Genomic DNA, 17,418 nt, shown 5'->3' on the forward strand with positions numbered 1-17,418 from the left:
ATCTTCACTTCCTGCGTGGGTTGCGGTTACCAAGGCTTGTTGGGTCCAATCCGGATACCGACATCGCAGTCAACTAGAGCCTTCGTGGGACAGCTCGACTCCAGCTCCTGGTCGTCGTCGACGCCTCCTGGTCCTCGTGGCTGCAGAGATAAGCTTCACCTCTTCACCTGTTTGCATCGTGACATCACCTGGTTCCATCCTGGTCACTGGCTAGTGACCTAGACTCTGTCCCCTCTGCTTTCAGGTTCTTCAGTTCCTCGATCCACCCGGACACTCTTCCTTCGGCCGCCTGCAGCACTTCTTTTGCAGGTCTCCATTGAAAGCATCGACGAAACCCGACAAGAAAAGACACCTATACACCCGGCTTCCATGGGTGAGGTAACTCGAGTACTCCGGTGCTCCCGTGGGTATTGGCTCTTCAAGTGCCCTAGTTTAAAGGGGTTTTATCGTAGTCCACTCAGAAGTGTCCCTAATCACTAACTTTGTGACTTCTTCTTTCTCCATTGTAAGTCAATGGTAACTTGCGTCTGTGTTCCCACACTGCACGCGTCTCCCGTGGGTCTCCTACTTCCAAACCTTTGGTCCTGTAGTGTAGCCCAGCGATTCCCTAGGCCTATTCACTATTCCTGAAGTGGCTCTTATACCACTTACTTAGTATATGGTACGTGAGGCCCCTAGGGCACAATTGTATTTGTGCAACTTATAGTATGCTTAATGAGTAACTTGTAACTTATCTCGAACTCTGACCTCATAAAGAGTGCAGAGGGGTTGTATTAGAAATAAATACATATATATTTGATATATACCTTGTGTGATGTCCTTTCATTTGGTATTCAAGGGATTATATATGGTAAAACAGCTGGCTTCACAGGCTCTCTGAAGTTTTAGCCTAAGACTGCTGGTCCATGCTAACACTAGGATAGCTGGTCTATAAGGTTGACTTTACAACCACCATCATAAGGGTCGTTTAGACTGGTGCAAGGTGCCCACTAGAATAGTGGACAACATATGCCAGGCTAACTTATCACAGCGCTTTTGGGCTTTTTACTGCCAGTGCATACTCTCTCTGTAGTGAGCACCTTCTGCCCTCACATCTTTGTGAAACTGGTCACTTAGGGAATATTATGTGGTATGTTTTATGTGGATACCACACTACGGTTTACTTACCCAGAAGTCCTTGTAAATTTGATTCACTGCCAAAAACATTGTTTCCTCACATTTCTGTATTAAAGCTGTGGGATGACCGGGCCAGCACAAATTTCCTACCACCCAGCGTTCGCCCAGGGTTTCCCGATAAAAATGCTACCTCACTTGTGTGGGTGGGCCAAGTGCCTGCAATAGGGAAGAGCCCAAAACATATTGTGGAAACTACCTGTTTTTGCAGGGGCGCACCTGCATTTTTGGTCCCAGGCTCGGTCGCCATCCAGGGAAACCTACCAAACCAAGAAATAAAAAAATAAAAAATAGACATTCAGGGGAGTGTAGGGAGGAGGGGTGGGTGGCTTGCGGGAATCTCCAACATTATCTTACCCAGATACCCTGCAAAGATGTAACGTTGAATGAAAACACTATTTTCCAAGCATTTCTGGGATGTAAACTGAAGGAATGTGCAGGGATTCACAAAATTCCTACCACCCAGCGTTCCTCCACTTGTCCTGATAAAAACTCTACCCCACTTGTGTGCCTGAGACTAGTGCCCGCAACAGGAATGGAACATACCAGTGTCATGAGGACGACTGTTGGCCTGTAGTTTATTCCCCAGAAAGGCATGGAAAAATAAGTATTTTTATTCAATGTTACATCCAGCTTTCAGGACATTTCCTCACAGAAATACAAGGAAAATTAGTTTTTAGGCAAAGTTTAAGCTTTGGACAGGATTCTGGGTAAAAAACCTGGTGAGAGCCATGCAAGTCACCCCACCAAGGACTCCCCCTGGGCGTCTACTATTCAAAGATGCAGGTTTGGCAGGTTTCCCTCTGTGCCAGCTGAGCTGGAGCACAAAATCTACAGCTACACACATTGCAAAATCATGTGATAAATCACTTTTAGAAGTTGTTCTGCACCGTAAAAGTTTGACATGATTACAACATAGGAGAAAAGAAAAGTCAAACAAAAAAGCAAAAGCAAAAAGGACAACTTTTTAAAACACCTATAGATTATAAAACGAAAGATACTAAATTGGATTAGGAACAACCATGCTACAGGCGAAGAGGGAACGCCCAGGGCCAATGAGAAAAAAGTACTGCCTGTGCTGAGTAAATGGATATCGAATTCACACCATCACGATCCTCCCACCATATACAAAACTTTGCACACTATCAGCCTTACACACCTCAACAATTGCATTAACTTCCACATACCTTCCAGACACCCACCTCCACTCTGCCAGACTCTTACTCACACACATCCCCCGAATACGCAAAACCATACTTGGCATCTGGGCTTTCCACTTCGCTCCCAAACCCTGAAACGATCTACCCTTGCACGTCAGAATCACCTTCCTCAAACCCTGGAATGACCTACCATGGCATGTCGGAGCCACCTTCTCTCAATCCCTGGAACCACCTACCCCTGGACACATCAGAGACACCTTCTCAGTTCTTGAATTTCGTAAGAAACCAATGACATGGCTCTTCACCTAGCCTTGGCCCACGCCGCTCCTGATTTTCAGTGCCAGGAACACACTCCTGGGTGAATCGTACACTCTACAAATTCTCATAACATAACAAGGCGATCATCAGCTGTACATGCAACACAAGGGCACAGTTTCGGTTCCTTCTCCATCCAGAAGCTCAAGTAAGGCTACCTCAAACGCACAATCTTTATTTTTCTAACTGATACTGTTCTGGGTGCAGCTGCAAAGCAAATTCAAGAACTTTCAAAAGCAAAAATATAAGTGTGCATCATCTTTAATATTGTAAAAAGAATGGAGAACTACTGACAGATAACCGTCAGTGGAATTATCCTCAGAGAGTTACACAGACAATGCTCTGAGTGAACATGGGAGATTCTCCGAGGGACATGCCAGCACACCAGTCCTCGGACACTACTTTATCATTATTAAAGAAACAAAGATTGCGTGACCCTTTAGCCACAACTCCAGACACCTTAAAATGCTTCAAGCAGCTGCAGGCCAGGCCACAGGGCCCCAGCTGCTAAACATTCAGTTCCATACAAGATGAAAGGCTCTTCTCACAGGCTAAGTCACAAAATGCTGAAATTAAAACAAGATTTCCGAGGCTGTAGCACATTCTCGGGCTCTAGATCTCAGGTCTTGTGTATAGTTTGTCGCGCCGCTGTGAGGGCAGCGTGCCGAGGCCTATTCTGGTCTTCACTGGGTGACATGCAGATGTCTTTTGGCTTCAGTTCTTGAGAGTAGCATAACACCTCTTACCTGGACCACCACTAGTCAGTACCTGTGAAAGTTAAGATGACAACTGGAATTAGCTCCTATGAATGACACAATGGCAATTCATTAAGATACCAGATGGCCCACATCTGGCTGAGGAAACCTTTTGCTACACAGGTGACCAACAGCTGGCAGAGATGCCTTGGCTCCTGTTGGGTGAGCAGTGCCCAGTGAACGCACCTCTAGGGCACCACAGTGCGCTTTGCCACTCTGCCCTCTTTATCTATGGCAAAGTTATAGGTCTTGGGACTGTCCAAAGCTTCTTCAATCTTCTGGTCCAGGTTTTCTGGTGTGATAAAATGCTTTACTTCTTCCTGCCGGACAGAAAGAGGGAAATGAGAAGGGACTTGGTTAGCACTTGTTTTTATGGGAAAAGGAGCAGTCCTGCTTGAATTCAGACAAACGTTATAGATCGCAAACAACTCAATGGTGTCTTCAAATGTGCTATTTATTCAGTGCTTAGCTGGAGGGAGCAGATATGATCAACGTGTCGGACAAGTATAGCTTAATATCAACACAATACACAGCTTTACTTATTAGCAAAGATCAGAGTGGCCCCCGCAAGCAGCTATTGGTGCTTTCTGTACTGGTTGCAAATGCTGAAATACCACAGCACCCCCGACTGAACCAGAACTGGACAAGAAACATGAAAAACAAAACAAGCATGGGCACAAAGAAAGAGGGTATCGGACCAGTAGATAGGAGGACACAGCAGGGAGAACAGACAGACAAGGGGATAAGAAACTCAATAGGTAGAACATGAACTGGTAGAGAAAGCAGCAGAACAGAGCCAGGGTTAAGCTGACAGCACAAACACAGAGAAAGCGGGGATTTAGTGGGGTAAACAAAGACAGAGGACAGGGAGTTTAGAGAGCAGCTCAAGGACAAAGGAAGGACTGGAGGAGCAAGACCTTGAGAAGGAGGAGGGCTGGTCCAGCTGGAAGGGCAGGGGAAGGAGGGACAGGTGGGATGGGAAGCCATGGACCGTGGACAAGACGGAACTGAAGACGAGCAAAGAACGGGAATAACAAAGACTGGAGAATAACAAAAACAGTTGAAACAAGCATTAACAAAGCCAGCAAGTTTCACCTTTTCTATGCAACCTGGATAAAGTTTTTTTTAAAAAGCCTTTGACGCGGCCACCCGTTTCATTTTGTAAGTACACACACCACACATGTGCACACCTTCAAAATGAGGCAGGTGATTATTTTATTTACCTCTCTGGGTCATATTGTTAACTAAAAAGAATGTAAAAAGTGCAAAAACCCTATGAATTTAGTTTTTTTTCAAGCAGTCTAACTGGGAAGCAGAAGGAACGCGGTGGAGCATGGAGAAAGCAAAATACGAGCGGGAGGGTGAGAGAGTAACGAAGAAACACGGAGGGTGGGAGGCGTCGAAAGCAACACAGGACGCGATGCAAAAGCAACCTTGGAGGGGTGCAGGGGATGTAAAAGCAACTGGAGAAGGACAGGAGCAAAAACAACAGAAGAGTATGACTAAAGCAACATGGGAGGCTTGGATGTGGCATTGTACGCAGGCGAGTGCAAGTGAGAAGGAGCAGGGAGAAACAGTCAGGCAACAGAGAGCAACACGGAGTGCAGGGGGAGAGACCTATATGAGGAAAATGGCTTAAGCACATAAATTCCTAAGGAACAATTCACACAAAAGAAAAAAAAGTAGCGCTGGAAGAAATGATGCCTGCCACACAAAGAGCAGATTGACAAACTGAATCATAAATAAGTAGTAGGCCAATAAGAGTGACAAAGAAAGTCAACCAATAGTGCTCAATGGGCGGGCTCCGAGCGGCTCTTTGTTCTCAGTAAGCCGCAAAATGCCTTGAGCGGACTGCGCATGCGCGGTCTAATAGCACAACCTAAAAAGAAAAACTGCATCTCAGCCAGTAAGCCAGAAATGTCTATACGGTTAAAGAAGTTAATCAAACCTATTCGTCTACTAATCATGTCTGAAGAAATTAAATGGGTCAATCAATTAGAACGCGCCCAGTATTTCCATCTATCCTTCACTTCGAGAGCATAAAACCAAAATCCTAGTTTGATGTAAATTCTAATGAAATATTACGTGGCTTGTCAAACATGACGACAATCCAAAACATTTGAGCAACAGTTCAAACATATATGAAACATATTTGCATCACAGGCATCAAGGGAAAATGTGACTCAGATTTCTAATGAGTTAAATGCACATTTGAAGACCCTTCAAAGCACTCCGTCTGTAACGTATGGAACAAAGTATTTAATACAAGGCTATTGTTTTACTCATGTATGCCATCTTTCAAATGTGAATCGGGTGTCAAATACTATTTAAACGACATGTACGGTTGCGAAGGTCGTCCGTAAAGTATTTCAGAATATACTTTGCAAACGAAATATTGTCACTAAAGAAGACTCCTCAAATACCTGAATCTGAAACGTTTTAGGGAGTTCACAATAGTTTTATGACCAAGTGCACTTTCAAACAAAAAAAATGCAATATGTTCTCTTGCAGGAAACAAATGTGGGATCATCTGAGAGGTCAGCTCTGCTCCCACATCCTGTTGTCTAATTAAAGTACTCCCGTGAGTCATTGAACGGACGAGCTTGTGGATGAAGCAACTGCGCGCTAATGAGAGGTACCGGCCCCGATATAATGTTTGGCAGCCTACCCCAAAATACAAGACTGTTTCTCTACTGATGACAGACTCAGACCACTAACACGTATGTTGATGAGAGGTATTGCATTTGAGTGGGACAAGGAGTGTCAAAGTGTCTTTGTGTGGGTGAAACAGCAACTCAGTTCACCATCTGTATTAAAGCATTTTGACCCATCGTTAATGTGCACGCTTACAGTAGACGCTAGTAATGTGGGGTTGGGGGCTGTCCTTTCCCAAAACAAAGAAGTAGAGTTAAATACGACATGTTTTGCTTCAAGAGTCCTGTCACCTACTGAGATGAAATATTCAGTCATCGAAAAGGAACTGCTGGCTTGTTGGTGGGCTATAATGAAGTTTAGGAATTTTCTTTGGGGGAGGAAATTTTGTCTCAAAACTGATCACAAGCCGTTGTATTTATCCTTAGTGGGAAAAATGTGAGCAGACTCACGCCAAGAATTGCACGTTTGTCTTCAAAGTTGCTTCAATTTGATTTTCTTCCTGAATACATTCCTGGCAGCAAAAATGGGTGTGCTGACTTTCTCTCTCGTTCTTCAGATATGATCGATAAGAGTACTGATATGGATGAAGAAGATAGGATGAATATCTCGTAGCTGCCATATATCTTCCCCAGTTATGTGCTGTGTCTGAAAAGGAATGGAGGCAATCCTTACTTGATGATGTGTCCTTACAGAAAGTTATTTCTTTCACAAAGAATGGGTGGCCTAAGGAAAGAAATCTTAACTTCGAATTTAAGACTTTTCTGCAGGTAGCGGATGAGCTTACGATTGAAAGTGGATTGGTTTTAAGAAGTGATAAATTGGTTCCCCCACTTGCCTTAAGAGAGAGGTTAATTAAATGTGCACATGAAGGCCATTTAGGGACGACTAACTAAAAAAAGGGTGCGCCTCACCTTTTGGTGGCCTGATATGGACAAGGAGATTGATGATTTTGTTAAGGATTGTGTTATCTGCTCTAGTTGTGATAAAATTGTGAAGGTGCGTACCCCACCTTTGTCACCTATAGAATTGCCGTCTGCACCTTGGATTAAGCTAGGATTGGATATTGTTGGGCCTTTTCATGCGCTGGATGCTTCTTCTAAATTTGCCTTGGTCCTTATGGATTATTATTCTAAAAGGCCAGAAATAAAGTTTGTTAGGGAGGTTACTTCCAAAACTGTTGTTGATTTTCTATGCGATGTGTTTTTAAAGGAAGGGTTTCCTGAGTTTTTAGTCACTGACAACTGTACACAGTTTGTTTCCTCTGAGGTTGAGGATTATCTGAACAAGTGCAATATTAAACATTTGAAAAGTTCCTTATATCATCCACAAACGAATGGTCTTGTGGAGAGGATGAACAAGGTTTTAGGGGAATGTATTCAATGGGCTCTTAAGAATAGATGTGCTGTCAGGAGCATGCTTTGGTTCTATAGAACTACGCCCCATTCCACCACGGGTGTATCACCTTTTGAACTGTTGCGTGGCCGAAGAGCTTCCACTTTGTCTTGTCCAGGATGTATGAGTAAATGGATAAAAGGAAGACAGTGGAGTGATGATGAAGTTAGATCCAAGATTGAGGTTGTACAGAGTAAACAAAAAGCATATTTTGACAAAATCAAAAATGTAAAAGATTTTGACTTACATCCTGGAGATTATGTTTCTATCAAGAAACCAATTCATGTCATAAAAGGTCTCTCTAAATTCAGTTCTCCGGTTGAAGTAAGTGATGTTAGAGGGAACTCTGTTAAACTTGTTAATGGTCATTGGTGGAACAAGAATCGTCTGGTGAAGAGTTCTCTGCCTGTCAATCTAGGCAACAGTTCAATTAGTGAAGGCAGTCAAGATTGTACGGGACAATCAGTCCTGAGACGCAGTTCACGTGTAAAAGTAATTCCTTATAGATTTAGAGTTTGATGTGTTTCTCTCTACAGTCTTTTTTTTCCTTTCTTTTCCTTTTCTATATGTCTTCTTATTTTGTTTATCTTACTCTCACTATCTCTTCTTAGTCTCACTATCTCCGTTTCGTTCTTTGTTTCTTGTTCCCCTACGACTTAGAACTTCTTTTCCAGAAGGAAAACATATGTAGTATTCTTAGTTGCATTTATCTATGCTGGTTATTAGGTCACTACCTGGTGTTCTAGACTCCTGGTGTTCAATGGTTTAGTTATGCTGTAAATGTTCCATTAATGACAGTTGGCCTGTGATCTCACGATCTGATGGGAGATCTTCCTGTGTCTCTGCTTGGGTTAACAGCTGAAGACTTAATAAACCAGAACCAACACTAATTGATTTATGTCTTCATTACGACATCTTTATAAACCAGAAGCACGTGTCTAGAGATCAGCACTATCTGCGCCAACCTTGGCGAAATACTCGAAAATATCGGAGCGAGCTACAAGAGACTGCATTTCCCAGAATGCCAGGGGCGAACCTTGCCTGAGAGGTCAGCGGTGTACGCTCCCACATCCTGTTGTCTATGTTCTCTTGCGGTATAAACCCACTGACAAACTGAGCACCAATAATTACATTAATGGAAAAAAAAGATCACAAACTGAAAACATAAAAGATATCTTCGGAAAAGCAAAGAAGGAGCCTGCAGATTGTTTAAAGCAAGGACCGGGTCAGCAGCTATTTGCCACAGGCACAAGGCACGCAAATGAAAACTTACATTTGCAGACTTGTGTAGAACAGTTATAACGGCAAAAAAAAATAGTTTTAACTACAAAAGGAAAAATAAGTATAGTAACGAGACGAAAGAAAAAATAAAATGTAGAGTGCTGTGTTTAACGAGATACTATAACTAATGAATCGAAAGTAGTATACATGCACCTCCGCCCCCTCCATTGCACCGCTGCGGGGCTATCACACCAGTCACGTGGTGTTGCAAGGGCATGAATAGAGGCAGCCAGGTGAAGAGGGCGAATGAGGCCTGGTCCCACGGAAGGTTTCACAGCAGACGCAAGTTCTAAGTCTGTGGCTTGAGAAGAGTCCGTCATGAACTCAATATCAGACTGCAACTTCCCCAGCCCTGCCAGCCCCTTGGCTACGAGTTACCCTTTGGGCAGTTATATCTTTAACTCTTTCTTCAGGTGATGCTGAATGCTTAAATGCCCGTTTTTGTTTTACTACTAAGCTTCACAAACACACAGTTCATTACGTACTGCACCTGGTGGCTCCACTACTGAAAACATGTAAACAAAGGTTGCCGAGGGTGTATTTTTGGCCAGCTGCCGTTCCGCTGCCCTCTAAAGGATGCATATACCACCTGTATGGACCCATGTCACTCAAAGTTACAAAACAAAGTGATCAAGATATTTCACCAGTTTGTAGAACGCACAATCAGGCTTGTGCCATGTGTGTCAATGAAGAGTCGCCGCGCTCTCAGCGTCACCACCGCCTTGAATATATTCATACCACTTCTGGTCAAAGACACTGAAAGCAAAATGGACTAGAACAATATTTTTACATACCAAGCTGGCCGCAAATTTATACAGTATGTATTGTTTACAATTTCTTTCCCAAACTTTTCCAAAAATGTTCTAAACAACTGATTTGTTGTGCACATACCACACATTTATCTACTCTAACAAGAACAGGAAAGGATGTGGGGTTACGGGTAGAGCTGCCAACACTGAACTGGGGAACTAAGTTCCAGCATCAGCTCAGCATCTTCTGATCCGAGCAAATCACGTAATCTCTCTGTGAATTAAAAAAAATTAATGTGTCTCAGTTTTACTGTAATTGATGCTCTTGTAAAGCGCTAAAATACCTTTGGATCAAGTCTGAGCTTTTTAAAATTGAATAAACCCCCTCAATCGTGTGCATCCCATAACTCAAATGGACACTAAGCATTTTGTCAGCAGTGTTCAATCTTATAGCAATACTTCAAAAGCAGTAAGGAAAACAACGGGGGCCAAACAAGGACAGGGGAGTGGCGGGCGATCTAGAGTTCAAGATATGGCTGAGATAGGAGGGAGCCAAGCAGCGACTGAAGAGAGGGAGGAAAGCATAAAGACAGCCTGCAAAATAATGTACTCTTATGGAGTGCTACACTGGAGAGCGAAAACAAGTGCCTGACACTGCTGTGATATGAAGCATGGAAGAGACAGAGCACATATACTCGCATGGAGTGCAGGCAAAAAAATGAAAACAAGCAGGGCGGAAATGGTGTAGCCACACTGAGGTTATGTAAACAAGCACAGAGCTAGAGTTGTGCAGGCAAAATATTAAAAAAGTTCCACAAAAGCAGATGAAAATATTAGTTGGGCCATGGGACACTGATAAGAGGAACAAAAGAAAACAGTGTGCTACAGCCAATAGAAACGGAGGAAAAGTAAATGGCAAGCACGCAAATCCAATGAAAAGTAAGGGCGGGCATAAGCCCCTTCTAAGAATAATATTAAATACAATAGATTTCACAAGCAGATGAAACTTAAAAAGGTTGCAGTAATCAGACCATTAGTCCAGGAAACCTCGCCATTGAGAATGATTGCCTTGTAGTAGATGACTGCGAGTGTGCTGCCCTCACCTGCAGCTGCAGTATCTCTTGCTCCTTCTCCTGCAGGAACTCGTGCAGGGAGGCCTCCACGTCAATCGCCTCCTGCCATTTTTGCTGCGCCTCTTCTTCCTGCTCTTGCACGTAGTGTTCTTCCCTGCAAAAATAATTTTAGGCAAGTGATAGTCTCCCCATTCTGTCTGGGCTCGGATAGTTAAAAATACACCTGACAGAGAGCTGGCAGCAATATGGCTCGAACGTCTCGATTTGGTCTAACAAGAAAATCAACAGCTTCCACTTTTATCTGGGCTTAGGGTCTGGCCGGACAATTCGGATGCCTCGGGTTCTGAATGTGCCCATCACAGAAAGACTCAACTTGGAAGAGAGCTAAAGTTTGGAAAGCTTGCCTGGAAAAAGGCAGAAGAGGTTGGAATCAAAGGGGAGCTGGGGGCGAGGAGGTGTAGGATGTGTGTGTGGTGCGAGTGGTGCGCGTGGGTGTGTGTGTTAACATCACCTATTGGAGTTTGTCACTAGGTAGTTATAGTTAGGTCTGCTTTTCCAAGGACAGAGTGTTTATTGGGTTACTAATAACTTTGACCTTGTTTGATGAATCTTCACAAAACATTCTCCCAAAAACTTCATCAAGCTCAGCTCCTTCGCGGAAAGTTTCGGGGTGATCCGTTATGAGGGGGGGTGGAAGGGAGAGGGAGGGAGTTTCAGAGAAAGGGGGCTCCCAAAACTCAAAATCCCCATGCAATTTCATTGGAGTGCTTTGGATAAGGCCACAGCAGGGGTGTGGAATTATTTTAAAGATTCACGTGTCCAGGGAACAAAGTGCTACAGAAACCTACTTGCCTTTTAAGCCACCCATTTGTTCCACCTGCTCGCTTTATACACGACACATGCACTTTATACGACAGCTTTCATACATTCATATCTTTTATTTTTTTTATAAAGATGCACTACAGTACCCTAAGAACTTTGTGAAAAGAACCTGTATAACTTCTGGCTTCAATTCCAGCAGTCACACACACACAGACACACACTGCTGACAGAGGGAGGCAAGCCAGCAAATTAATAGACACAGACAAGTCAGTGGTCTGACATGGAACAGCCAGAACACTAGCAGAAACATCAATATTTGGCATTAGATCAATGAACTGAGAGTCATCTATTAAAAGTGAGTTTCTAAACCTGAATTTAGAACCATTCATGAACTGCAGCCCCATGTCCCGAGAAAGATGCTATTAGTCAACCAAGAGACGTCAGATTTTAAGTGGGCTTTTGACCAGCATGCGAGGTACTTTCAGGCGTGAATATCAGTGAAATAGAGGCACAGTGACGTAATCAATGGTCAAGAATCACATAATTTGGTCAAGTGGGGAAGCTGGGATTCAACTCAGGTTTCCTGATTACACCTTGCAGAATTCAAGCACTGAATTGACATATCCTCCTTTCCCCTTTTAAAACCCAAAGAAAAGTTGCCTTCCATTTCTTTTTTTCCAAGAGAGCATTCGGTTTTAAATAAGTACACAATTTGTTTATGTTAATTTGGTGGCTGATTGTGAAAAAGCTGTTGAGCGAGTGTGCGGATACCTTTCCGAGCACTTTCACAGCACTCCGCGCCATCTACGTGATCAGCCCGATTAAAGGTACCCCGACCGCCCCCTCTACCCCTGCCTTACGAGTGCCAAGCAGAAGCCACATTAATGCCCTGCTCATTTTCTCCTTCAGTTGTCCACCTTATGGTTTTTGGGGTTGGCACCTGTCCTATCTGTGCTGAAGGCCTGAGGAAAAGGCGGTTTCTCACCACAGAATCACTAGAGGCAAATACACGCTCACAGGCCCCATCCCTGTAAAGGGATGTGTAGCGAGCGCCTTGAATCCTGCAAGCGCAGCCACTTGCTTGCACTCTACACTTCATGATGGGCTGACCAGACTCTGAAAAACAAAATCCAGGACTGACATTTTAAAAAGATAGAAACTGGACTTCAGTTTTGCAGATTTATTTATTTTGGAATTTTATAAAGCGCTTAGTTACGCTCACCGGCGTGTCCCTTCGCTGAGATTGCTTAGTAAGGAAGGGAGAGTGAGGGAAGAGGAACTAGGGCAGTGCTAGGCGGAACAGGTGTGTTTTGAGGGCTCTGCGGAATTTGGACTCAGAGGGTTCCGGGCGTAGTTCAGTCGGCAGTAAGTTCCAATTCTTGGCTGCAAGAAAACGGAACGATCTTCCACCCATACGGGCTCTGCGGATTTTGGGGACAGTGACCACGGCCAGTGTCGGAGGATCTAAGCATCCGCTCTGGTCTATAGGGGGTAATAAGACCGTTCAAGGGGACGGGTGCCTTGCCTCCTAAGATACGATGGCAAACGCAGAGGGCTCTTGTATTTGATCCTTTCACAGACCGGTAGCCAGTGGAGAGATTTTAAGGCCGCTTTAGAAGAGGTACGTCTCGGGAGTCTTAACACCAGCCTGGCCGCTGCATTCTGCAGCACCTGTAGACGGTTCATACTGCTGACCGTACTACCCAGGTACAGGAGATTAGCATAGTCTAGTCTCGATGTTACTAAGGCATGCACAAGGGTCGGTCTGTCTCCAACAGGGAGCATATCAAGGACCCTGCGCAGGGTTTTGAGTACTCCGAAACACATTCCCACCACCCGGTTGATCTGTGGCGTAAACGATAGCTCGGAGTCAAATAAAACTCCCAGATTTTTGGCCTGTTGAGCTGGCATAGGTGTAGGGCCCAAGCAGTTCGGCCACCATGCTGAGGACCACACAGACGGGCTGCTCCCCACCACGAGCACCTCAGTCTTGACAGCACAAATCAGGAGGGAGAAAACACGTGGCAACGTGCACTAAAGAGAATTCAAAGGCAACTTTTCTACCCGGAATCATCTGAGTTGAATTGTTTTCTTCACGTGGTGAGTCGACCTTTACTAATAATGAGACAAGTATTTTGAAAATGTGCAGGGCGACGGCATCTCCTACTCATAAACCAAATCATCCATATTTTTAAAAACTGGAAATGTTTGCCCGATGCAGAGACACTTAGCCTCAAAAGTTCATCATGCTGGGTAAATGAATCAGGGTTACCAGGGCGCGTTCAAATACTCACAGGCAGACCCCCTTGTTCTGCCGGGGTACGGTCAGGTCGATTTGCTGAATTAGGTGGCGCTGGCAGGCAGCAGCCAGTCCGCCTGGTGGCACAATGCGGTCTATGAGGTTGAACAGTCCTACACTACTGCACCGCCCCTGGTCTCAGGAGGCTGGCCTTAGCACCGCACGGCCAATAGAAAGAGCTTAGCCAGGGGCGTGAGCACTTCCCATGAGAGACTCCCTTCTGGCCCCACCCTTCAGCCTCTTACCAGACAGTGGGACAATGGCCTCAATGTTGCTGTGTTTTTTTTCTTATCCCACATGGGTCAGCCACTAGTCAGCCACTAACCGCACACAGTCCCATCCATGAAATATTTTATCTGGGGCCGGGCTCAAGATAGACCCCCCCCAAAACCCCAGCCAATCCAAGACAAGAGCCCAGTCAGTAACATCCAACTCAAAAACTGCTAAACAGAGTTACACCAAATCACAAAAAGCACAATCTGTGGACCAAGGTCTAAGTTTCTGCTCAATTTTGTGTAATTCCGTTCAGCAGATTTTGCTGTAGCAGGGTGGGTGAGCTCCTATCGCCCGATGCCTGGGAGAACTGAGGAAGCAGGGTGGGTGAGCTCCTATCGCCCGATGCCTGGGAGAACGGAGGAAGCAGGGTGGTTGAGCTCCCATCGCCCGAGAGAACTGAGGAAGCAGGGTGGAGGATCACCCGATGCCAGAGAGGACCGAGGAAGCAGGGTGACTGAGCTCCTATCGCCCGAGAGAACTGAGAAAGCAGGGTGGGTGAGCTCCTATCGCCCGATGCCTGGGAGAACAGAGGAAGCAGGGTGGTTGAGCTCCTATCGCCCGATGCCCGGGAGAACTGAGGAAGTAGGGTGGAGGATCACCCGATGCCCAAGAGGACCGAGGAAGCAGGGCGAGTGAGCTCCTATCGCCCGAGAGAACTGAGAAAGCAGGGTGGGTGAGCTCCTATCGCCCGATGCCTGGGAGAACAGAGGAAGCAGGGTGGTTGAGCTCCTATCACCCGATGCCCGGGAGAACAGAGGAAGCAGGGTGGTTGAGCTCCCATCGCCCGATGCCCGGGAGAACTGAGGAAGCAGGGTGGAGGATCACCCGATGCCAGAGAGGACCGAGGAAGCAGGGTGACTGAGCTCCTATCGCCCGAGAGAACTGAGAAAGCAGGGTGGGTGAGCTCCTATCGCCCGATGCCTGGGAGAACAGAGGAAGCAGGGTGGTTGAGCTCCTATCGCCCGATGCTCGGGAGAACTGAGGAAGTAGGGTGGAGGATCACCCGATGCCCAAGAGGACCGAGGAAGCAGGGTGAGTGAGCTCCTATCGCCCGAGAGAACTGAGAAAGCAGGGTGGGTGAGCTCCTATCGCCCGATGCCTGGGAGAACAGAGGAAGCAGGGTGGTTGAGCTCCTATCGCCCGATGCCCGGGAGAACTGAGGAAGTAGGGTGGAGGATCACCCGATGCCCAAGAGGACCGAGGAAGCAGGGTGAGTGAGCTCCTATCGCCCGAGAGAACTGAGAAAGCAGGGTGAGTGAGCTCCTATCGTCCTATGCCCGAGAGGACGGAGAAAAGGGACAATCTAAACACAAATATTGTTGTATAATTCTGTTTAATACTAATTTTTAAGAAACTTTTTGAAAACTGCATACCCTTTCCTGTTATATTACAATACAAACGCCATTCTCCTTTCAAAATAATGTCCGCACACAGATTATATGATTTAGTTGTTCTACCAAAGATACATAAAAATAATAATTCATTTACTAAAAATAAAACACTAGAAACTCACTGGGGGGAAAATAAAGGTTTAAGTCACGTTATATAGGTAGATGAATATGTCAGTGACAACATTAACATTTTGAACTTTAAAAAAAAACAAATTCACAGGTTAAAATTCAATTATGTCATCAATGGTGTCATTTGAGATGTTATCAGTGATGTCATGTGTGATGTCATGTGTGAAGTCACAAGCAGTGATTGGCGGGTGCGCAAGGTATAGTTAGCATTCAATGTGTGCTAGTTTGTTTTATAGTTTACAAAGTGGCAGATAACTATCAGAATACTAGTCTACCTTTGTACAGCCTCTGTCCAGCTAAGGGTGTAAGTGTTGACAAAACACATGTGCTCCTAATGCACCATAGGTGTGTAGAGGGATTGAACATGTTATAAATCTTTGGATGCAAAAGTAACTGTGTGCAGGTGACAGTTGACAACTTGTGTTCACTATGATCCACACAAGATTTTTGGTACTGCAGAAAAAGTGTCAACAGGAGTAAGATTCTTCATAATAGACACTAACTTTTGTAAGCAGCATTGAGGCATCAGACAGAATTGTGTCGGCATGACGATTCCTACCTACCTGTGTGCACCAGGTATGAACTTATATGCTTGTGCTTGATTTGCTTGAGAAGATGCTCTACTGATCTCAATGTTATTTCTTAAAGTCGGTTCAGTGGGTTCCAGGTGTTTGACGCATCTGTGGTTGATTTTTAATGTGAACTTTGCTAGCTGTAAAGTGTGCGGTATGGGGTCAGTGCTCACATAATGCATATTTTCTACACCAGAGGGATGTGTGTCTGTGCAGGCACTAACGATGGCGGATATTCTCCTGAACTATTTTGTACTTACGGTGAGTTCTCCGATGTCCTGTTAATTTATGCACCATTATGCGGGAAAACAAAGCTTGGATGATGTCATAAGTGAGGTCAAAAGCAAAAACTGTACCTGGGGAATTGTTTTTTATTTTTTTTTAGTTCAAAACGTTAATGTCACCACTGACCTACTCACCCAACTATAATGTTTCAAATATATACACACACCCACACAGATCAACATTTCTTATATTCATCTGTTTAAAAAGAATAGCAGAGTCAGATTAAAGGCAATACAAAATATATTAACTCAAGTAATGTACAAAAACTCTAAGTGACCCCTAAATATTAATGTAATAATAAAAACAAAAACTGTCAAAGCAAATAATTAATCCAACCAAATGATTGAACTCCATTTCAGATTCCCAACCTCGAGAGGATGCTGGTGTGCCCAGTAAAAACCCCAAGTTCACAACCCTCCAACTGGGCACAGGTTTTCGACATCATAAGGTCTGCAATCGAAACCACTCCAAGCTCTGTGCATTCCAACCACTCATTTACTACAGAAGACATTAATGAACCTGTGGCCTACAACCAAACCCTCTCAAACATGGCGCTTGGGGCAAAGATAAGGCAAACTCCTACATACCTGCAGCGACCACGCACAGTGAGACTCGCCAGCAGTAAAGGTCCTAAGTTTGAAATCATTTTTAACTATATTGTATTATATTGTTGGATTACTGAATAAATAAATCTGTACACAAGTATAATAAGCAAGTATCAAGGGACTACCTTAGACGTATTCGCACATGACCTGATCTTGGGAATGGACAGAAAGAAACACCTCCTTCTCTATACGCGGATCAAAAGCACAACCGTGAAATATCCAGGTGAACTTTTAGAAGTTCCCACCAGCCACTGAACGATGCAACCAGGTGCAGCTGTGCTCGAAGACATTACAAAGCGGACTTGGTTCAAAAACCTCAGTCAGATAAACAAGACGGCTACATGATGATGACACTCTAAAAACAGAGTACCTGAGCCCTGCATCGCACAAAACATTCTGGGAAAGCAAAAATTCAGTATTTAATGAGGTACGCTCATAGGGTGGGTTTTGGGGTCTCATCCATAACTCAGGTCCTCAATTTTTAAT

General features: G+C 44.6%; 1 protein-coding gene across 2 annotated transcripts in view; it reads right to left on the reverse strand.

Annotated features, from left to right (window-relative positions):
- Positions 1 to 2,891: 2,891 nt before the first annotated feature.
- Positions 2,892 to 17,418, reverse strand: part of MRPS26 (mitochondrial ribosomal protein S26) — a 42,928-nt gene continuing 28,401 nt past the window's right edge. Inside the window, exons 3-5 of one of the 2 annotated variants that reach the window (XM_078678836.1) lie at positions 10,584 to 10,707; positions 3,590 to 3,723; positions 2,892 to 3,416 (exon numbers count right to left, since the gene is read on the reverse strand). In XM_078678836.1, the coding sequence (XP_078534962.1) occupies positions 3,592 to 3,723; positions 10,584 to 10,707 (256 nt within the window). In that variant the 3' untranslated portion in view covers positions 2,892 to 3,416; positions 3,590 to 3,591. Of the gene's footprint in view, positions 3,724 to 10,583; positions 10,708 to 17,418 lie in introns of both variants that reach the window. The other variant, XM_078678835.1, reaches the window with a different exon arrangement.

This window comes from Lissotriton helveticus, chromosome 2_2 (genome assembly GCF_964261635.1).
Source record: "Lissotriton helveticus chromosome 2_2, aLisHel1.1, whole genome shotgun sequence".
Taxonomy (NCBI): Eukaryota; Metazoa; Chordata; class Amphibia; order Caudata; family Salamandridae; genus Lissotriton; species Lissotriton helveticus.